This window comes from Patella vulgata, chromosome 2 (assembly GCF_932274485.2).
Source record: "Patella vulgata chromosome 2, xgPatVulg1.2, whole genome shotgun sequence".
Taxonomy (NCBI): Eukaryota; Metazoa; Mollusca; class Gastropoda; family Patellidae; genus Patella; species Patella vulgata.
The window spans coordinates 72,910,248-72,929,561 of record NC_065880.2 but is presented as its reverse complement, the minus strand read 5'-3'; the positions used below and the strand labels follow the sequence as shown (position 1 = coordinate 72,929,561).

The 19,314-nt window shown below is 31.7% G+C and overlaps 1 protein-coding gene across 5 annotated transcripts in view; it reads right to left on the bottom strand.

The window, feature by feature from the left end:
* The window catches only part of LOC126810756 (uncharacterized), a 59,902-nt gene that overhangs the window by 11,124 nt on the left and 29,464 nt on the right, over positions 1-19,314 (bottom strand). For 4 of the 5 annotated variants that reach the window (XM_050535994.2, XM_050535996.2, XM_050535997.2 and 1 more), the window contains exons 3-9: positions 12,833-12,925; positions 11,398-11,532; positions 7,155-7,268; positions 2,921-3,000; positions 2,571-2,676; positions 1,328-1,385; positions 962-1,056 (exon numbers count right to left, since the gene is read on the bottom strand). In XM_050535994.2, the coding sequence (XP_050391951.1) occupies positions 962-1,056; positions 1,328-1,385; positions 2,571-2,676; positions 2,921-3,000; positions 7,155-7,268; positions 11,398-11,532; positions 12,833-12,925 (681 nt within the window). Of the gene's footprint in view, positions 1-961; positions 1,057-1,327; positions 1,386-2,570; positions 2,677-2,920; positions 3,001-7,154; positions 7,269-11,397; positions 11,533-12,832; positions 12,926-15,465; positions 16,293-19,314 lie in introns of those variants that run through there. The other variant, XM_050535995.2, reaches the window with a different exon arrangement.

Here is a 19,314-nt window from a genome sequence, read left to right as displayed (position 1 = left end):
ATTATGTAGAATTAGATACAGAGCTGGCCGTTCTTGTTATAATAGTTCAAAAATAGATACTGGTAATGAAAAATGAATACATTGAAAATTACAGTCAATTTCTGAGCGAAGTTATAAATGTTTGAAGTTTTGAGTAGAAATAGTGCAGATAGTCTTGATTGTCAAGAAGCATAAATACATCAATGAACAAATTCTCGATTTTCCATTTTAATGTTTAATAAGGATAAGGCAGACCTTGTCCAATTCACTTAATAAATCAGCCATCTGAGATAGAATAAGCCAGTAGGACGTTAAACCCCCATATCATTTTATTTCTAACATAATGCCTCTTTAAAATAAAGCAGTAGTTATAACTGGTAATCAGTTTATGTAATCAAAGCTTAATTTGTGCAAACTGCAATCGTTTAGAAACTACGCGCAATATTGATTTTCATTATTTATATCAAACAAGTCAAAGCATTCATGACAATCTAACATGTTTAATTACTGTGTATTTACTTGATGTGTGAGTTTTGAGTAACGGACACTATGTTATAGATTTAATACAGATTTATTTATTCGCAATAACACAATTTGATAGATTTACTACTTATTAGTTTATTACATGCAACTTTTCAATACTCTTACAGGCATCTTTGATGAAATGAAATGAAATAGCGTTTGACGTCCTACTGTTCTGCTAATGAAGATGGGCATACGCCATACAGTGTGCTATGAGGGAAATTTTGCCCAGACAGCGGCACTATGGCCTACTCTTATATCGAATCTTTAACGTGCACACCCATCGAACAAGGTGCCTCCATGTTAGTGAGCCAATAAAGCAAGAAGAAGTAAATCTATAAAATTATGCTATTATACTTCTACTTCTAAATGTCATTTAAGGATACAGATTCATTTACTCTCATTTCAGCCTTTGATTTGAAATTAACAAAAATAACAGACAACTGAAGAATGAACTTACATCTTGTAACAGAATGGTGGTGCCAATATTCCTGGCAACTTCTGTTGTCATTTCAGCTGTAGGATGGTCGCATTCCCATACTAAACCTATACTTACTATAATAAAAAAATTAAATAATTTTAATAATTTTTCCATCCACTGATATTCAGTTTTTCTTTCCTTTTCTTTTTTCAAACAAGAATTTATATGATAACATATTGTGATTTTCATTATTGCCACATGTTAGTTAATTATCATTAAGGACATTAAGTGACCACAGAGGAATTATCTAACTGTATGCAGTTAAAAGACTGCCAGCATTGATTAATATAAATACCATACTGAATTTAGTTTCACTCAACAAAATAAATTATTTTATTTTCTTACCAACATCAGGACAGTTTAATAGAGTTCTTTTTAATGGAACCTTTTTACCACAATTACCCTGAAATAAGTTATAATATTGTTGATGATAGAATCAATAGCAGATATATTCTAGGATTTTATATTAACTGATCAAAATCAAATGTGGGCGTAGTGACAGCTGATTTTGCATGGTATATATTTAACACTAGTTGAACAATATGTTTATGAAATAATGGATATGAGAATCTGTCAATAGCATTAAAAATTACATGATTGTTTTCCATTTAAGTGATGGTATAAAAAACTCAAACGGAGGTCCCAGATTTATCTCATAAAGTTTCTTTCCATTGCGAACCCTACAGACCTAAGTGAGAATGTTTGGCTATTCCCTTTTATTTTGGCATAAACCTTGTTTTGCCCAATATTTCCATTTGTTATAATGCCCTACAGTTAATTATGTTATTAATTACGTCTCCAGGGTCAATACAATAACTATACATTATTATGAATACAAAGGAATAGTACATAGAGTATATTTATTAATCTATATCTTCTATTTTCTCTAACATAATAAAAAAAAAAAAAAAAGTATGTTAGTGGAGCATGAATCAATAATATTATATTAAATAGAAAACTTTCTACAAAATCAATAAACCTTATTATACAAATGTATAATTTTATTGGGTATTTCTATTCAATGTTAAAAGCAAGCCTGGAAATAAGGCACCTATCACAGACATTGTCAGGCACAGATTCAGGCTTCTTCAGGTACAATCCCAATGGTGCCTGTCATTTTGTCTGGCACAGATGTGTTTTTTTTTTTCTGCATGATTTATTAATATATCTTAATACATGCCCTGCACAAAATTCAAAATATCAGGAATAAGTTCATAAGCACCTGATATTTTGTCAGGTACAAATAAAATCATTATTTCAAAACCGGCTTAACAGCAATTTTACCATGAAAGGGAAATGAAGTCCCCCTTTATAGGCTGAATAAAATTGACTATCAATTATTTCCAGCATACGTTTTTATGACGACTACCTGTTTTCCGGGTGTTGCAAGGGTAGAGCCTTTTGAAACTTCCTTACTGGAGTTTAGTGAAACCTGAAGTTGTATATCGCTGAAACCGGAAGTGTTAGTGCAACTCCACCAGACTCAAGATGCCCAGAATTTCAGCCTTGGAGCAGTCCTTGTGTAACTGCCAATCTCTAGCAGACAAGTGACAGTCACAAATATATAATAGAGATAAAATAAACTTACTGGACAATCACGAATATCTCCCAAAGTACTGGCATTGCGTAAAAGTATTCCAAATCTATCTGGATGTAGTATATCACCAGTTTCCTGCATAGATCTGGCCTGCGATCTAAAATTTAGAGCAAAATTATTTATGCATCACAAAATTATCTACAAAACAAGTTCATCACTATAGTCTTTTGCAATGTTAAAAAAATGTTTCCATAGTAAAATCAAATTTGGTTTGCATTTATTTTAATGAACTGAATCAATTTTGAGGTGAAAGACAAAAAAGCAGTGTATTTTATGCCCCAAAACTTGCACATTATATTGATTTCTTTTCTCTGATGAAATGAAATTTTTTGTAAACTTACACAAGAGCACTAGATGAAATATAATGAACCATTTCATGGAACTTTAAAGGGTTAGAACTGGCACCACATGAACACACAACCTGGAATAATAAAATTAACATGACATTTTATCGATAACTCAATAGATCAATTAAATAGTGTTATTAATAACTGAAATAAAAAAACATAATCTAACATTAAATAAATAGTCTTGTGTCCATAATATTTCTTCTTTTATGTCTCATTCCATAATATGACTTATACTTGGACGGGGGAGGGTTGGATGGCCGAATGGTTAGCACGTGCGCACTGGCGTGGTTTCGATCCCCCGGTTGTACGTGGCAAGGAGTAGGGTCGCCTGTCCAACCTTGTGGGTTTTCTCCAGGTCCTTTGGTTTCTTCCCACTGCTGAAGACCCCTACACGCAAGCGAATTATGGAAATAAAATTGAACCATATGTTAGTCCCGAATTGACCTAGTTTGTGTCGAGTGGACGTTAAACCCCATTTTTCTTTATACTTGGACATAAATACTGTGCAAAGTACCAATACTAAGAAGAGGTTATCAGAACTGTGTATTGATATTACAAAGTTTATGAAACTTATAATACTAAACTGGTAATTAAAATTTAAGCCTGATTCCAATAATTTGGTTGCATGTAGGGGTTTTGCTCACAGTGGGCAAAATCCACAAGCAAAGGCAGATGACACTTCTCCTTTTCACGTACAGGCATATGATAGAAGACATATCACTTGATACAATGGCAGACCTTATGACCTAAAGTGTATGGGTGAGAACAGCTCTCATTTTGTAGTATAAATGTGTAATAGTTAAGGAGTATAAGGTAAGGATGTGTATAATAATGAGTCTTAACGAGGGAGAGTGTGTATAAGGTAAGGTTGTAGGTATATGTCAACATGTCTAGATAGTGATGTATGATATGTCACTAGGTTAACTAGATACTATCTATCATTCACACCTGTACCTCACCTTTACTAGCCTATATATACATGTACATGTATCTACATTTTTGTACCTGATCTTACTATCAAAATCCACCTCAACTTACTATTAAACATATACTATATTACTAAAATGAAGTTTAACGTCCTACTTTTCTGCACCAATCAGGCTAATCAAGACGTGTGTGTGAAATAGCTTTATTTAACGTCCGCTTCCACCGAAGTGATATCGCAGACAATATCAAGACATGCCATGCAGTGTGCTTATGAGGGAAATTTTGCAAAGATTGCAGCATTTCTATTCATAACAGAACACAACACAAGGTATATATGCAGCATTTCTGACAACTCCTCATCGAATTCCATCTGTTTTTCGTACTAATTAAACGACTAGACACTGTTCCTTGCCAGTCTCTCCTGACACAGTGAAAGGTACCCTAGAAAGGCACATCATCACATCATTTTGAAATTATTCCTTCTGTATCTACAAATTTTTTCTCTTTTTCTTTTTGTTTAATTTCCTATGTTGCTTAAAATTGTAACCATACACCGGGAATGACAGCATTACAGAAAAACAAACTGATTTCTTCTGGGAGGTTTTGGAATTTTATAAAATGTGCTAAATTTCTTATGTTATACAGTGTAGTTTCTTGAAATTCTTACATGTCTGTAAATTACTTTTATTAAGTTAAATATGATCACACAATGTCTTTGCTCCAAAATATATAAATAATTAATTACATACATGTGCAATATAATTGCGAAAAACATGCAAGGTAATTGAATAAACACTTTGTCGAAAGTTCAAGACAACAAAAATATATAAATTTAACTGCAATTCATTTCCTTTTTGTTGATATAAAAAAAGACGTTTTGTTCAATTTAATTAAAACTGATTGATAATAAAAGGCATATCCTATTTACAAAGTTTAATTAAAAGGAACAGGTAAATCTTAATTACAAGGAAATAGAACTTTACACAATTATAAATAATACAAATGTCTATAGTGGCTAAAAAATATTAATTGCAAATAAATATGTAACACGTTGTTTCCTCCTACATGTACGGGTGGCTGAATTGTTTAACATAAGCATTTTAGATCATAAAGTCTGTCATTGAGTCAATGGCATGGTTTCGATCCCACACTTGTATATGACAAGGAGTTGGGTCGTCTGTCATGGGTTTTCTCCAGGTCCTCTGGTTTCCTTCCACAGCTAAAGACCTTTACGTGCAAGTTAATTATTGAAATATGATTGAATTATATGTCAGTCGCAAAATGACCTAGTTTTTATTGAGTAGATGTTAAGCCCCATTGCTCTCTCTCTCTCCCTTACTATTCTTAGTCATGTATGCATGTCTTAATTAGACCAATCGGTGCAGAAAAGTAGGATATTAAACTCCAACTCATTTCTTCCTAGTCATTTATTATGAATCTGTGAGAGGGAATGTTATAATTGATTAAGACCTCTTACATATTTATTTTAATTACATGTGGTTTGTGATATATTTCATCATTATCGCAGGTATACATGACACATGAGAAAACCATTAATTATAAACATACTTGCTAATTAATATAATTTTACACATTTAATAAATCATCCACACCATAATTAACCCAAATAATCTTGGACCCAAATTCTTACTTATATATACTCTCTAGTGACCAATGAGGATTGAAATTACTTCTCTAGAGAGCAATTTCATATCATAAATATTTACAGCCGTTCTGAAATTATTAGCTTTTTAGCTTTCAAACTTTAATAATTGATAGTTTAGATTTGTAACATAATATTATAATAGCAAATGGGTTTGAGGTTAAATGAAGTGTGCAGTTATGGATGTACATGTACCTAACTATCTCATCAGAAGACAAGAGACCATCTTTTCCCATTGATTAGACTAGAGACAATTTAATTAGCACACCTGACATCCTAACAATCAATTTCCTCTCAACTTCCCACAGACTTTCATGCCTGACTTGCTTAATTAGTCAAATTATCATTCTTGTCAGTTTGAGCACTGAACAGAAACAAAGATGGCTGAACTACAATGATATCGGATATTCGATTTAAGATTTAAGAGCACATTGCTGTATATTGTTTTTTACATGAATTAAGAGAAAACACTAATTTTTAAAAAAAATTGACAGCCGAGTAAAGTGGTTTTAATATGTAAAGAACGACATATTATCTTATACACATGATTTATTTTTTGTATTGCACTGATCTGCTTCTTCATAACAGGATATTTAAACGGAAATAAATATGTACAAGCCAGGATATTTTGTCATCATCGATCAGCTTTTAATCATCATAATTGTTGAATGCATAATAATTTGGAAAATTTAACAGTTTAAACCCTGGTACTTGCAATATAATTGAATAATACTCCAACACTATTTTGGTAACTAATCAATTTATGAACTGGAGTTTTCAAACATTGTATTTCGAAAATGTGGAAGCTTCTAATGTGCAGATGACGACAAAATAGAATATTTTAACTCCACACAAACATTGGACGAGGTTCCTGTTTATAAATTAATAACAAAAATGATTTTTTCTTTATTTTAAAAAGTTTTACCAGATTACTCGTCATAAAGTTCAGCGCACCTTGCACTATCGATTTTAGTCTATCAAAAACAATTTTACACAATTACACCTGTTAAATTTTATTTTAATTATCAACACCTGTTCATGCTATTCAATTATTCAGTAAAATTATTCTTAATTTGGTAATCTGGACTTTGTGTAAAATTCAAGATTTTAATACTACATTTATTGGTAAAACTTATTCAAAAGTATCGTCTGTAACTAATTTATTACGCACTGACACATTTATAACTAGTCATTAAAAAGTAACAAGTAGTCTATTATAGAGGTGTAGTTGAGATCCTAAGCTTGTACATGACAAAGAATAGGGTCGCCTGCCTAACCTTGTGTGTTTTCTCTTGGTCTTTCGGTTTCTTCCGTCAACTAAAGACCTCTGTACACAAGCGAATTATTGGAACAAAATTGTACCACCATGTGTTAGCTCTGAAATTACCTGCCTTGAGTAATTGTTAACCCCCCAATTTCTCTGTCTGTCTCTAATATATCGACTCCTAAATATTTAGTTATACATAAATTCTGTTCGTATTGGACATTAAAGATGGTAAAGTTTATTTGTAGAGTTTGGTATGGGTGGAGAAGAGACAGGAGTATTGGATTTTGTTTGGCAACAGGTAGAAATAGACCGTCTGTAGTGAAGGTGTAACACAGGTTGGGGCGTTAAAATAAACAATAACAACAAACCTGATCTACCACTTGCATAGCAAACTTCTGATGGGGTAGACAATGCGGGGCATTACAGGTATCTTCTTCACAGCTTCCTGCAATATGGAAGTGGATTCTTCGTAGGATATTTTCCTGCAATAAATAAACATGGTTCGTCATTACTTATGTGTGTGTAAATACCTAATGTGGCCGAAAAATTTGTTTTTTAAGATCGGAGGTTATGAATTTCTTTGTGTGATTAATAACAGTAGAATGTCTGGCCTTAAGGGAAAATATTTGTGTAACTGTGTAAAAAGATATATGTGTCATCATCTAAACCTTATATAAGTCAATTAACTTACTTAAACATAAAGACTTAATTACCAAAAGCCAGCTAAAGATTAACCTATACGCTAATTAGGCCATAGCCTAACGATATCAATTGTCATTGAGAGGCAATGATCAATATAAAAGGAAGGTAGTAACGAGAAGTGTACCTAATTGATTAAACAGACTTCTGGATTAAAATTGGGCCACAAAAAATATCTAGGGTTACCCAAAGCCATGTACATATATATATATATATATATATAGAGAGAGAGAGAGAGAGAGTCTGGTCAACTGTTGTTTCAATGGTCCTTTTTTTATTTTATCTAAACTTGGTACTATGAAATTACAGGTTCTTAAACAGTTCTGGCCTCTGACCTAATATATCTTATACAGAACTATCGTTTGGTTCATATTTACTGATACTTATTACTTCCTATTTGCTTTGTTTTAATGTTGATCCATTACAAAATGGCAACCATGGCCGCAGTTGGCCAAACTCTCTTTATATATAGATCTTGGTGTACTTATATTTGTAAGGTTAATGTACATGACATATTTTTTATTTCAGATTGAGATAAAACCCATGTTGTTAGTCTGTCAGATTATCTTCAAAACAAGCCAGTATTTCAACAAATGTATTTCAAAATATATTAGATAGCTGCCAAGAGTCTGCCAAAACAGGACGACAACTTTAAATTTAGAAAATAAACAGAGAATATCATGTTCTTATTGCTGCCAAAACAAACAGTTTAGTTTCAAAACAGAAAACCCCCACAGTGAAAAACATGTCTAATGAGCAGTCGATATGTCACAACACAAACATTCATGTAAACAAACACTTTTACACACAACATAAACAAGGCCACCAAAATCGATGGATTGAAGTTCAAATCATAACCAGTTCTTAAAAGCATAATGATAATCAAAAGTACTTAATATATATTGTGAACAAAAAAGAAGACGGAAAATGATAGTGAAAAATGAATTAAATACATGGTTGAGGTGCTCGTTATCATCATTGTTTCAATGAAATGGGGTTTAAACGTCCTACTTTTCTGATCCACCTGGGCTAATGAAGACGTGCATACACCATGCTATGAGGAAATTTTACCCGGACAGTGGCACTACAGCCCACTCTTTTGTATTTCAACTGTCAAGGGACCTCAGGTTTTTCATCCCATCTGAAGTACTAAAAGCTGTTAGTTGCCATGTTGTATCAATGAATTAATGAACATGTACTAACAAAGAGAACTTGCGGAACATTCTATCAATATACAGTGAAGTTAGAAACTCGGGATGGCTTATATTGGCATACAATACTTCATATATTGCCTTTGATGTTTTAGACCACAAGAGTACTAACAAACAAACTTAACCAGGCTATGTACATACATGTATTTGATAAAACTTACAATATTTGCATGGTTTAATGTTTCCAGGAAAATAATCAAGTAGATGCAATCAATATTTTATATATTTGTCGAATACACAGGAATTGATGGGGGGGGGGGGTATGTAAAAAGAACATAGCCCATTAATATTTTTCACAATATTATTTTTCCTTACAATATAATAGAAATATGAATATGAAATATTATAAATCCTTCTTTTTATAATAAAGGAAGCAATCAACTATTTATTTTTTGAATTTATTCATGTCACTAAAATCAGGTGTCGAAAGAAGCAATTAAGCTGTAAGACTCTAAGATAGTGGCCGTCTTCATGTATTCCGTCAGCGCAGAAGAATAGGACATTCAACCGTATCTCATTTGTACAATAAGGGTTAATTTGTGATAGCAAAAGGTATTTTAATTAATTTCAATTTCAATTTCAGTATAAACATAAACTATTTTTTGGAGGGACGGCTGGGGAGAGGGACAATTTTGTTTAGTGGGACAGAGCTTCCATGAATCTTAATTCAGTACTGCCTGTGCTTCAATAAATAACATTACTCAGGTTTGTTTAATGAATTGTATAAAGAAACAAATTTGTACATAATTAGACAAGATCTAGACACAAACAATAAATACAAGATCCAATAACCTCAATCTAAGGATAGACAGTCTGTCCACAGCACACCTGCGCAAATACTATCATAGTAGTCTAGATTCAGATGGTACATAGATAAAACATATATATATGTACACACAATACATGTGCTGAATGCATTCAACAATGATAGATATCAGTCCTATTACCTTAACACAACATTTGGGAAATTAAGACCAAGTTTCGACCCAGCGAAATATATAGAACGACAGACCTGTTTTATTTTATATTACTAATATTAGCTGGGTAATCACAAAATGAAGGGGAAAAGCAAGGAAATAAATATTAGCATAACAATCCCCTTTTTAATTTTTGGCAATGTTTATTTTAAAGGAACACAGAATATAGGCATGTTTTATTTTGCTGGGTTATCACAATTTGAAGAGGAAAGCCAAAATATAAAGACTAAAAAATCCCCAGATTATTTTGGGGTAATTCCTATTGTGAAGGAATTTTTTTTTCTGAGTTATTCAAAATAAATAATAAATTCAATTGAATCTTGTAACTAAAAGGAAGAAAATTTTCTGAACCACCCAAATTAATTGATCTACTATTCAAACGTGAATTGAATTACTATACATGAATTCTATATATTAATAATAACAAAATGTTCTATATTCAAAAATAAGGAAAATTAGACCAATTTACAAACTGTTACGCTCATTACCATATAAGGTACGTTTGTAGTAATGATATGCGAATCGTAAAATTGGAACAATGAATTATTATAAAGTATGTAACAGGTGTTACGAGCCAGCATTAAAATCTATAATTTACAATATTGCTTGTCATGTTACCGTCGTAGCGTTTATATTGATCGCTACTAAGGTACATGTGTATTCTATACTTGTAGTAAGTTATATATGAAATCAAATACTTGATGAACTCTATGAATTGATTGCAGAGCTATTAAAAAACTAAACTGAACGATATTATAAATTATTCATGATTCTAATGATAAGCTTGCATTTTCTATTGTTGGTTTTTTAAAGATAAATTCAGAATTTTTGTATGTATATAAATTACAACTAAACTAAACTAAAATGAATGATGATTATTCATGATAAGCTTCCATTTTATATAATATCAATAACACAGTTCTACTTGCCCTTTTTTAATATAAATACTGATGAATAAATACATTATTCTTACATGTATATGGTATAAATTACAACTCAAATTGTAGAGTAGGCTGTTTGTCTAATATCTGGTTGACAATTTTACACTATTATGTACATTTGGTCCCAGTTGGTGCAAAAAGGTACAAAATTAAACCCCATATCATTTCGTTTGTATTTTTTTGTTTTTACAGTAATGTAAATAACCGATGAATAAATTCAGAACTTGTATATGATACAAATTACAATTCAAATTGTAAGTACTGTTTGTTTTATCTGTTATATGGTTAGCAGGTTTACTGCTTTATCTAATACATGTATATATAATAATATACAGTCTTCTACCCCAGATTAACTTCATAATGTTTTATGTTATCACATAATTAATGAGTTATTATAATAGTAGTGTTGGGTCTTATGTGTGAAGCAGTGTATGCTTGCTTTTTGTCATGGTATGTTTGCCATGTTCCCTGTACAAAGACCATGTAGTATTTTGTCTATTTCTTCCTAGTTGACGAAGAAAGGTAGAAACCAAACCCCATTTTATTTCCCTTATTTTCTTTTTACAGCTTTTGAGTGTGATAGTCCTTTAAGATCTATATGTTATCACCTATGATTGATGAAGAACTAATATGTGCATGTGCAGGTATGACATACCTATAACATGTAATGAATTAGGGCGTAAAGGTAAAATGTTATCAGGTTGGTTATTGTTATGTTGAAAAAGCATCAAGTTACCTTTTGAAATGCCAGGTAACAGATAAACATTAGATACATGTACTTACAAAACATTCTGCAGCATCATCCATGTGTCCCAGTTGAAATCTTTGCTGATTAGCAAAGGTCTCGGCCAAAGCTTTACGTAAGGCATCAGGATGGAGGGAGGATTTATCACTGTATTGAAACTGTGTGAATATAATCTGCAAAAACAAAAATTCAAATCTCAAATTGGTAAAAGGACTAAAGTTTTAGTTCAGTGTTTTATTATTTTCATAAAAGATATTATATCTAGGTTCACTTCAAAATTAAAACTGCTTGGAATGTTTTTAAAAATCAAAACTGAACTAGATTATGATTATAAAATTTCAGATCTAGAATTGGTAAATGCTCTCAAGCTATAGTTCAGCAAACATATATTTTCACAAAATGCTATTTTATCTACGTTTAGATCAAAATCAAAACTGAACTAGGATTTTTTTTTTAATTCTGCTGACAATGACTGCTTCCTTCAAAATTGAAACTGAGCTAGAATTATTTTTTTAATTCTGCCGACTATATGTATTTAGTTAAGATGGAAATGATTGAGATCTATTGTTTGTGATTGATGATATATTAACAGTTAGAACAAAGACGTCAAGCTGACAAAGTCTTCATTAAGTATGATGACAGTTTTACGTTAATTCGAAGCTTTGTTAGCGTTTCACCTGAATTATTGATTAACTCGGCACCAAACAAACCACGACTAACTGAACTAAATCAATATACAACATCAATACAGTATTCAACAACAGCTGCATTTCTTACGAGATGCAGGGCTTCGTTCAATGTGACTTTAAAACACATTTAAATACAGATCACAGTGACACTTCAGTCTACACACTCAACGAATTTTAATTATTTAGGCTCCAAGTCTGGGTTTTGCATAGAAATTTAAACTTTCTATAAAACTGAGAGCACTTGAATTGTATTTCTTTCACAAATTTAATGTACTGACAATTTTGAATTAATAAAAGGTATTTTGTTGCCCAATATTCAATTTCAATAATTCATAAAAAAAATCGCCATTTGTCAGATAAATTAAAGATGTCCCCAATAATTCATAAAAAAAAATAATCATCATTTGTCAGATAAATTGAGATGTCCCAAATCATGGATAAATGTTAAGAGTACAAATTTACTACCTTTTTATAAAAGCTTTACAATGTTCGATATCAAGCAGTAAAATATTAAAAGTTTGCACAACATGACCTGATTGATAGAAATCATGATTCTGTCACGTTTTTTTATTGGTTATTCAGTCAACTTTTCCTGTCTTTCATTGGCTATTTAAATATATTTGACGGCAGCCATTCAGATTGTTGACATTAACCTGTAACCAATTAATAACCACAATAATTTGTCTGCAATATCGCCCTCGGTGGAAGTAGATGTATATCACTAAGCCCTAAGAACGAACCAACCAACCCAAATAATCATAAACAAACAAATTTATCTTAATACCTTTAAAGCACAAAATATACAGGAATTTCCCATACAATTGTGACCATTTAATCTGCGATAACTTCTCCGAAATACATCTAAATGCCAGAAAACCTGAAGTTAAAAAAGAAAATAACATTAGTTTTATCTTCATAAATTGGTCATTTTTATTTTTATGTGGTAATATAGACACAATTATAGTATTAAAAGCAAAATATCAAGAAAAATAAACCGCAGAGAAACCTAAATAACAATTTTCTGTATGTTTAATAGACATGTTACGGTCAATAAAGTTAAATATCCCACAGAGCAATGTAAATAGAAATATAGAAATGGAGGTAAATAAATGGTTTTTAAATGCTCTTCAGTATTTCCTTTAGTTATGCTTCATTACATAAATCTATAATTTCGGATATAAAAGGGGTTGTGTGAAATTGTTTTCATGTTTTTATCTGAAGATCTACTTTATAGTCAGCAGAATGGGTTTTGGAATGTCACTGGACTACTTCAGTTGATGTTCAATGTATCAAAAAAATTGACAGAGGAAAAAGGTTGATACATTTAAGTCCTGAATGTGGGCGGTCGAGTGGTCTAATGGGTGCGCTTTAGATCATATAAGGTCTGTCATTGAGTCAAGTTGTGTTGTTTAAATCCGAAGCTTGTATGTGACAAGAAGTAGGGTCACCTCCTCAACTTTGTGAGTTTTCACCGGATCTTCCAGTTTCTGCCAATCATCCATGCAAGTTATTGAAATGAAAAATGTACCATACATGTATGTTATCATGTATTTTAGTCCAAAATGACATAGTTTGTTTTAAATGGACTTAAACCCCCCCCCCCCCCAACTCTTTCTTGCTAATAAAAAGTGTGAATGGTCATTTCATATATGTTAGTCCAATATAACATAGTTTGTTTCAAATGGACATTAAACCACCATCTCACTCTTGATAATGAAAAGCGTGAATGGTCATTTTATCAAAAAATATACTTAAATGCACTTTTTAGTACAATGAGTTACGGTATTATCAATATGGCCCATTTTTCTATATATTTTAACAAGTTAGAAGAAAATTGACCCATCAAGACCTGAATGTTTTGATAGCAAATCAACCTGGTAGAAAATTGATCTCTTTTTCCACCCTGGTAAACATCTTTTTAACACGTTTAGTCCATGATAGAATAATAATAGTGAACAATCATTCTGACTACAGCTTTCAATAAATGTGTTTAGAGAAAAAACAAGACCTATATATTTATAACCATCTCGGATATTAGTAACGAGAGGTATATAGTCATTTACACGTCACACAAGTTGTCTTCTTGTCTACTTATCCATTTACCCATATGAATTAGGAGGCAGTCAGTCTTCAAAGATAGAAAAAAAAGCCAGAACAAGTCATTAATTTTTGTATCATTTTGCTTTGTTAATTTCTTCATAATCCACATCATTCACAGGTTCAGATATCAAGAAACATCATCTATTTAGTCATTTAGAGAAAATTTCTTTTTGTTAGAGATAGAGGATGCCCGGGTTGTGGCACCCTCCACATTGCCAGTGATCCCAGGTTAATTTCTTCAGGATCCACACCATTCACTGCATTAAATTCAATGAATGAATGATGCAATGACTGAATGAATGAAGACTGAATGAATGAATTAAAATCAATGATATTTCTGGTAATGTCAGATCATTAAACAGAAACAACTAATTAGGAAATGACTTGTTCCTAACTGTCACAAGTTACCAGAATTAAATTCATTGATTTTCATCAATTAAATACGGTTCTGAACTTTTAATGCTCTCGGTCTATAAGAAGATGAAAGGGTCTGTCTGATTGGCTTATTATGAAATCAGATCAATTAATGAACGAATGAAACATATGGACAGAATGACTGAAATCCAATCAAGTATATTGGATGGAACTCTTCAACAGGTACTTGTGCCGACATCAAAGGGAAAATAATAAAGACAAGAGTTCCCCTTGTCATCACGTTGCAGGAAACCAGCTCTTATTCTGATCTTTCCAATACGGATGTTACACACCTTTGATCTTGGCTGACCATGGTTCATTATTCCTACGAACTTCTTTATCCTCGATGACGAAGGTATTAATGAGAATATCTAGATAGTTTAAACACGCAGCATACATTCATATTAATATTCTACAAGTTAAAATATCCAATTAACTCGTGTGTCAAGGAAATGAAATGAGGTTAAATGTCCTACTGTTCTGCTCCAACTCAGCTAATGAAAATGGGCATATGCCATACAATGTGCATTGAAGGAAATTTTGCAAGGACAGCGGCATTGCAGCCTACTCTTATATTGAATTCCAACAGTCAAGTGATCTTTTGTGTACACCAATGTGTACACGGGATCTCATTTTTTTTCCCCATCCAAACGAATATACGGGGCAACCATGCAGAAAAAAAAATCCTGATGAACTTTCTGTGTCATGGTGGTGGAGAAGAAGGTCAAGCTTTAGAAGAGAGAACCAAACCTGGAAATAATGATTCTACATGTAGTTGTACCTGACAATCCATGAACTAATACCTGACATTTAGAACTTTGTGCCAGATAATACAGAGTAGAATAGTCAATACCGCAGTTTCTTGAAACAAAATAAAAGATTTGAACAAAGAAAATACTGTACCAGTAAATAATTGATGGTAATGGATGAATCGTTTAGTTTTGTCCATTTCAACATTTTAGTAATTTTCAATCCAGGTATCCATAAATTAATGTTTCCAGATCACATCATTATAGCTGATATCAACAGGGAATTATTACAATAATATCAACCATTAATGTAATCATAAATTAATATTTCCAGATCACATCATTGTAGTGGATATCAACAAGGCAATATTACAATATCAACAATCAAGGTATTCATAACTTAATGTTCCCAGATCACATCGACCGGAAATTATTACAATATGATCAACAATCCTTTTTTTATCTACAGACATTATTATCCCATAAAAATATATCCATTTTGTTTTGTAAAAATCCACATGTACAATATCCTTGATTAACAAATAAAAACTATATACTGTCACTATTAACACAATTTCTAGAGTACCGGTAGGTGTGTTCCCTTTGAATCTAGTTAAATTACACCCCCCCAAAAAATGTCATTTTCTTACAGGTATTTGTCAACAGGAAAATGAAGTCATCCAAATTGAAATAGATATGTACGCTAGTTAAATAGAAGAGGCCGAAAAACTCCAATCCTTCATGTTTTTAGTCAACTACAGTTTAAAGCTGTCACATGTGTCATAATAACGTTCAATTTTCAAAGTGTTGTTTTGTACTGGGGTTAGGGTGTCAACTGTGTTTTATCCACTTTTTTACAATAATCAATTTTTTTACAGTTTTCTAACATATTTCTTCACACATATTTTATATAGCAGAATATAATACACAAGTAGGAATCTACAGGTACAGGTACAATTCAGAATCTTAATGCATCCAATTGATTTCTCTGTCTTAAATCTTTTATGATTTATAACATATTCCTTCACACAGTTATCTGCTTATATATATTATTACTGTATATTATATTGCTGGCCGATTAAAATACACAGGTAGGTTTCTACAGGTACAATGTTAAAAATTGAGAATATGTATCCATTTGATTTCTTTGTCTTAATTCTTTTATGATTTCCTTCTATATTTTACACCAAAATTACATCAACTCCTGTACGCTATTGGATTACAAAACAACTATAAACAATGAGGTCACCAAATCTCACGGTCCTCAAATAAGGTCTCCAGAACAAACATCTGAATATCTCCGATGCTGTACAGGTAGAAAAACACACATGATCTTCCCGCCAACAAATTCACCTCCTTATTAATCATAAATCCTGCCTTGCGTTTCAAAATGGGCTCATATCGTTCCTGTCAAAGTTTGAATTACTCAACGTTCCACCTCTCATAAAACTATGGAGAAGATAATAATAAATTGTGTTTAAACAAATTGAGGAACAAATACTATAATAGTATTAACTTTCAAACTTCCGTTCGTCGATAGCGTCACTGTATCCCTACTCATGAATATCTTTTAAAATCAATCTTAAAGAAAAGGGCGCAACTCTACCTTCAAACTACTGAAGGTAACAAAGCCCTGTACCAGTATACCTTATTCAAAACTGTCTCCTTCAATTACCTGTACACTCCCTGAATTTATTACAATGAACAGAATCGCTTATCAGCTGAATATTGAAGTTTGATTGAATCCCCTATATACAAAATTTATTCACTGATTTCAAAGAGGTTTGAAACATAAAAATAAAAATTAAAAATCAAGAATAATCATTTAACATCTTAAATAAATATCTGAAATAGGAGTGGTGTAGACAAAATGTTATTTCATTTGACAAGGAATAAGTAAAACCAACAGACATATATTTAAATCAAGGGATTGACTGCACTTGGTTTCAAAGTATATTCAAACTTCAACCCAACACTGTTCCTCCTTGCAAAATCAATATTTCAGTTTTTCCAGTAAATATATTGCCTGTACTGTTAAGATACATTATGGGAGATAAGATAAAGAGATGGCAGTTCTCGCTACAATAGTTAAAAACTAGATAGTGTAAAGGTAATTTGCTGAAAATTTCAGTCAAATTGATCCACTATGAGCCGAGAATGAAGCGGGTGAAATTTTCGCATAGTCTCGGTCATCATTATTAAAATCATTAATATAAACAGCATAGTCTCGATTATCCACTGTTTTGATTTAATTATCAATGGCCGTTAAGCAGCATATAGGAATCTAATCCAGCCAACATCGAAGGCTAGCCTTGACATCGAGAGTTAATTATGGTCTGGATAAGTTAATTAATGTCTAATTGATAATTTAGATAATATTTCAGGCCTAAAGAAAGACTTGTAATAAGCAGATTTTGCTCTTGCATAATGCATGTTTAAGAAGAAGAAGTAGGACATTTTTTTTTAGTTTCAGTGCTAATCGTAATTTGCATTTTTCAGACAAGATCTGATTTTTCTAACCAAAGCTTTAGGCATTGATTGATTATTTAACAGACAACAATTTAACAAAATATTAAAAAAGGTTAATAATCTCCAGGGATGGATCTAATCGCATGAAAAAGGACCAACACACACAAGTTTACTCGCTTGTTTATATCGTCTACAGAGGATACCAAAATTTTGTGAAATTTTTAGTTTATTATATCTTTGTAAATGCAAAATCCCTCAAATGATAATCTGCGACTTGAACAATATTTTTTATAAGACACCAAGGTTCTTACAATATTAACAGTTGATTAAATATATAAAGAATTATCTCTCATCATATTAATAAAAAATTTATACAAAAACTTCCCACCAAGCTGTTCAACTTCTGTTGGTGTTTGTTACCTTGGGGTATTAAAAACGATTTCCCATTCAATAGATTAGTCAAGATCCACTTCCTTTCATATTGCTGACTAAGGTATTATATTTCATGGTTAGCAAACATTATACAAACACAACCATTATATCCCCGATAAGAACAACTCGGGCCTTGTTCAACTTCAAAATAAATTAGGGTTTGACATGATCACATCATCTCAACCACTCCCCCCTTAGACACCCATAAGTTTTTCATCCAATATCAATATTATTTAATTGAATTTAAATATAAAAGAGTGAGGGGAACATGAAACTTGTATCATCTTGCATCATATTGCTTTTTATTATAATTTTTATCTTATCTATTCACTGTAATGAAATATTTGTTAATAAGTTTTTGATGTATATCACTAAAATCATAAATTGATTTTAAATTCTAAAACATGTACAGCCGCTATATTATTAAATGACATACACATATCTGACTTGTACTACTGATTAATGTGTCAACTTAACTAATAGATACCGGGGTAAGTCAATTTTCTCTACCATCAAGTTACAATATAAAAGTTTGCCAAAGCCAATAAATATCAGTGTTGCTATATATTTAAGGACAAGATTGCCAAAACAAGCATGGTCTACCCGCATTGACCTTCACAACAGGTATACCCCGTCCACCTGTCTTTTGTTATAGCAGGAAACGACGGAAGAGGGAGTGATCAGTGATGGTTTTTTTTTAAAGGTAAAGAAAATGGATAATAGATGTTTTAGATTATCATCAATGAAATCTAGATGATCTCTTAGTCAGACAACATAATTCTATTAAGCGCTTTCCCTTTAAACGACTAGATGTACAATGATCTATTATAAGTCTCATGGGTGTACATGTATTTACGGTAAAACTGGATAGTAATTAATTTGAAATCTATATGCAGGCACCAATTATAAAATATATTTGATATAAATATATCATTTTGTTAACAGAAGCTTGGAGAATTAGAAATATGGTTTAACATGCACTCAACACAAACAAGGTCATTATGGGACTAACATATGGTACAGAATTTATTTCGATAATTTGCTTGCATGTATTGGTCTTTAGCAGTTGGAGGAAAACGCATGAACCAGAGAAAACTCACTT